This window comes from Brassica oleracea, chromosome C3, assembly GCF_000695525.1.
Source record: "Brassica oleracea var. oleracea cultivar TO1000 chromosome C3, BOL, whole genome shotgun sequence".
Taxonomy (NCBI): Eukaryota; Viridiplantae; Streptophyta; class Magnoliopsida; order Brassicales; family Brassicaceae; genus Brassica; species Brassica oleracea.
In genome coordinates this window covers 15841773-15846401 of record NC_027750.1, presented here as the reverse complement: position 1 = coordinate 15846401, position 4629 = coordinate 15841773, and the positions used below count along the sequence as shown (strand labels likewise).

Genomic DNA, 4629 nt, shown 5'->3' with positions numbered 1-4629 from the left:
TTTGTATATTTTTGGTTGGTATATTTTGTTTAGATATAGTAGTAATTACTCTCTCTGTTTCACAATATATGATGTTATTTTTTAGTGTATAAAGATTAAGAAATTTAATTTTTTTCTTTAAAGTGGGTTAAAAAATACTCCATATGTTCCTAAATGTAGGATGTTCTGTAAAAAATTGATGTCCCAATATATAAGATATTTTCATTTTCCTATGTAATTTTTAATTTATTAAAAACTGTGTAATCAATCATATTTAATAATATATTTTGTAATTGGTTGAATACTAATATTAATTAAATTTTTTAATGATATTTTCTAGACAAAAAATAATTTTTCTTAATATGTGTGTTTTTAACTAAGCATTTTATATTTAGAAACAAATGGAGTATAATTTAAAAATCATTCAACTAATTACAGAAATGACTCCAACATCTAATTGGTTACACAGTTTTCAATAAAGTTAAAAATAATATAAAAATATCAAAACATCGTATATTTTAAAACAACAAAAATTTCGAAACAACAAAAATCTTCTAAAACATCATCTATTATGATTATTATTTTTCTGAGTTTTCATGTATTTTACTTTGAGTAGCTAGTATAAATAGGGACCCCTTCGGCTTCTTCTTCCTTGTTAGTTGCCACCGTCAGACATAACACACACGCAGTATACATTGCAAGCTTCATGTAATTTCAACAACGACTTACCACTTTCTTCTCATCCAAATAAAAAAAAAAAAAACACTTCTTTCTTTTATTGATTTCTCTCGATAACATGTAAACTGGTTCCATGTATCGTTTCCCAGTTTCTTCATTGAGATTCAATCTTCTTCTTCTCACAATCCTCCTTACTCCTGATCTTCACTAAGCTCGAGTTGAGAGAGATGTTCTTCGAAATGGGTTTGAAGTAGTTTTATGAGTTTATTCCCCCCCTTAAAACGGGTTTGAGCTCAGATCTTTTAACCTCCGTTCTCGGAGAGAGAAGAGGAACTCCAAGTGTTTGACGAATTGACTCAACGAAGCTATGGAAGAGACTTTCGTGCCGTTTGAAGGAATCAAGAATGATCTCAAAGGCAGAGTCATGTGCTACAAGCAGGACTGGGCCGGAGGATTCAAGGCTGGATTCAGGTATTATTAATTACCAACGAATATTCCATGCCCCAGCTGAATGAATATTGATTTCATCTTCATCTTCTAATTGAGTAGGATTCTGGCTCCCACCACTTACATATTCTTCGCCTCTGCGATTCCTGTCATCTCCTTCGGTGAACAACTCGAAAGAAGCACCGGTAAAGTTTCCACCTTTTCTCAATTTCCATTTTTTATCAAAAGATTTGAAATTTGGATTTTAAAATCTCGCAGATGGAGTTCTCACGGCTGTTCAGACCTTAGCATCCACCGCCATTTGCGGCATCATTCACTCCATTATCGGAGGTCAGCCACTGCTTATTCTCGGCGTTGCTGAGCCAACTGTCATCATGTATACTTTCATGTTTAACTTTGCAAAGGCCAGACCTGAACTTGGACGTAACCTCTTCTTGGCTTGGTCTGGATGGTACGTTCTTTTTTCTTTCTTTCTGATTTGCTTAAAATAGCAATCAGGTGTTGACAACACTCTTTGAATGTGTAGGGTTTGTGTTTGGACTGCTTTGATGCTGTTTGTGATGGCTATATGTGGAGCTTGTTCCATCATCAATAGGTTCACCCGTGTAGCTGGAGAACTGTTTGGACTCCTTATTGCTATGCTCTTCATGCAACAAGCCATCAAAGTAGTAACCTTTCCATAATGTTAGTTTTCTAATTGTCATCTCTAATGCATGATTTGATTGATCCTAGGGGCTAGTGGATGAATTTCGCATTCCTGACCGGGAAAATCAGAAACTGAAGGAGTTCTTACCTTCCTGGAGGTTTGCTAATGGGATGTTCGCTCTGGTTCTCTCCTTTGGCCTTCTTCTTACTGGACTTAGAAGCAGAAAAGCCAGATCTTGGCGCTACGGATCTGGTATGTGACTATCTCTCATGAGCTAAGATTCTTTAGTATTCAGATGAAACATCTAACTGACTACATTTTTGCTTATCTTGAGCAGGCTGGCTCAGAAGCTTAATAGCTGACTATGGAGTACCACTCATGGTGCTAGTGTGGACCGGTGTCTCCTACATTCCAGCAGGAGATGTTCCAAAAGGAATCCCCCGGCGACTTTTTAGCCCAAACCCTTGGTCCCCTGGTGCTTATGGAAATTGGACCGTAGTTAAGGTTTTGTTCTTTTACCTTCACGCTCAACTAAGAGTTAAGACTTATAATTCCTAATGACTTGAACATTTTTCAGGAGATGCTTGATGTTCCAATCGTCCACATAATTGGAGCGTTCATTCCAGCGTCAATGATTGCTGTGCTTTACTACTTCGATCATAGCGTAGCTTCACAGCTTGCGCAGCAGAAAGAATTCAATTTGAGGAAACCCTCTTCTTACCACTACGACTTGCTTCTTCTTGGGTTCCTGGTAAGGATTTGGACAAGAAAAGACTTGCATATCTCAATATTTTTCTCTTGGGGCTTACTGGTCATAATCAATGCAGACATTAATGTGTGGTTTACTCGGAATCCCTCCATCAAATGGTGTCATTCCTCAATCTCCAATGCATACCAAGAGCTTAGCCACTCTTAAATATCAGGTAACGATAGCTCACCACAGTCTTATTTCCGCAAGATTTTCCTGAGTTCTGAGATCAACCTTGTCGCTATCTTTGCAGTTGCTCCGTAACAGACTGGTTGCAACAGCACGAAGAAGCATCAAAACGAATGCGAGTTTGGGACAACTCTATAACAATATGCAAGAAGCTTATCACCACATGCAGACACCATTAGTCTACCAGCAGCCTCAAGTAAGAGAGTTTATCCCTTTTTTTTCTCAATAGAAGACAGAAGTAAGAATAGCTTCTTTCCATTTGCAGGGTCTAAAAGAACTGAAAGAATCAACAATTCAAGCAACTACATTAACCGGAAACCTCAGTGCTCCGGTTGATGAAACTCTATTCGATATAGAGAAAGAAATTGATGATTTGTTACCAGTGGAAGTCAAAGAACAGAGGGTAAGCAACTTCCTTCAGTCCACAATGGTAGGAGGATGCGTTGCTGCTATGCCTATCCTTAAAATGATTCCAACATCAGTCCTTTGGGGTTATTTTGCCTTCATGGCCATCGAAAGCTTACCTGGAAACCAGTTCTGGGAGAGAATCTTGCTTCTATTCACAGCCCCAAGTCGTCGCTTCAAGTAAACTAAACCTCCACTTTTTTTTTTAATCTCATTCAAGGCCTCTCTCTCTTTTTGTGGCTCATTGGTTTCTATTTTTTGCAGGGTTCTTGAAGATTACCACGCAACATTCGTTGAAACCGTTCCTTTCAAGACAATTGCAACGTTCACTATTTTCCAGACGATTTATCTCTTAGTCTGCTTTGGCCTCACATGGATTCCAATAGCAGGAGTTATGTTCCCTTTAATGATCATGTTCTTGATTCCCGTACGACAGTATATCCTCCCTAGATTCTTCAAAGGAGCTCATCTTCAAGACTTAGACGCAGCAGAGTATGAAGAAGCTCCAGCGTTACCCTTCAATCTCGCAGCGGTAACCCCAATAACTCTGTTTTTATCTTACTTTAGCTTCTTCTTCTTTTTTTAATACTTAATATTCAGCAGGAAACGGAGATTGGATCGACAACTTCGTATCCAGGAGACTCAGAGATTCTTGATGAGGTTATTACACGGAGCAGAGGAGAGTTTAGACACACGAGTAGTCCTAAGGTCACAAGTTCGAATTCCACTCCAGTCAATAATAGGAGTTTGTCTCAAGTGTTTAGTCCACGAGTGGGTGAACTCAGGTTGGATCAAATGAGTCCTCGAGTCGTTGGAAATAGTCCTAAACCACCGAGTACTGGGAGGAGTCCTTTGAACCATTGCTCTCATTGAACTGAGATTATATATATACAAGAAGCTCAATAAGCTTCTTGAATCTTTCTTTTGTTTATATGTTGTGCGTGTGTGTGTTTATGCCCTTGCCTTGTGTTTGATCTTTTGACGCTTGAGAGTTGAGTCTGTAAAATCATACTTATTCCGTAATATATGTAACGATATGAGGCAAATATGAAATATGTAAAAGATTTAAAAACTTTAACGGTAAGCAAACTTTACATATGATCGGTTGTCGTACTCTTGCTAGTTGCTACATTGTTTATCAGAAAAGAAGAGTTGTAACTGGGCATAAAATCTGGAACCCGAAATCCGAACCGAAAAATCCGATCCGTTATCTGATCCGAAACGTAAAAATACTCGAATGGGTCTTGTAGGGTGGTACAAAAAATATCCGAACCCGAAGTGTTATTAACCGAATCCGAACGGGAAACCCGAAAAATCCAAAATTAATAGTCAATATAAATATTTTGAAATATATATAAGTATTCCAATTATTAAATTTAATATTTGTCGTAATATTATATATAATAATAAATATTAAAATTATAATAAATGCTTTAAGTACACAATTAGTTATAAATAAGTATTTTATAATTTGCTCATTGAAATAAAAAGTCTACTCTCTATAAGGCAATACATATTTTTTACAAATGATGTTTGT

At 37.2% G+C, this 4629-nt stretch overlaps 1 protein-coding gene across 1 annotated transcript; it reads left to right on the top strand.

Moving 5' to 3' along the window:
• The first annotated feature begins 633 nt into the window (after nt 1–633).
• Nucleotides 634–4165, top strand: LOC106335865 (boron transporter 1-like). Its single transcript, XM_013774519.1, has 12 exons — nt 634–1128; nt 1207–1289; nt 1363–1555; nt 1631–1769; nt 1837–2002; nt 2088–2254; nt 2328–2501; nt 2578–2673; nt 2752–2883; nt 2953–3272; nt 3357–3624; nt 3696–4165. Exons 1-12 carry the CDS (start codon nt 1025–1027, stop codon nt 3963–3965), a joined length of 2112 nt encoding a protein of 703 aa, XP_013629973.1. The 5' UTR covers nt 634–1024; the 3' UTR covers nt 3966–4165.
• The last annotated feature ends 464 nt before the right edge of the window (nt 4166–4629 follow it).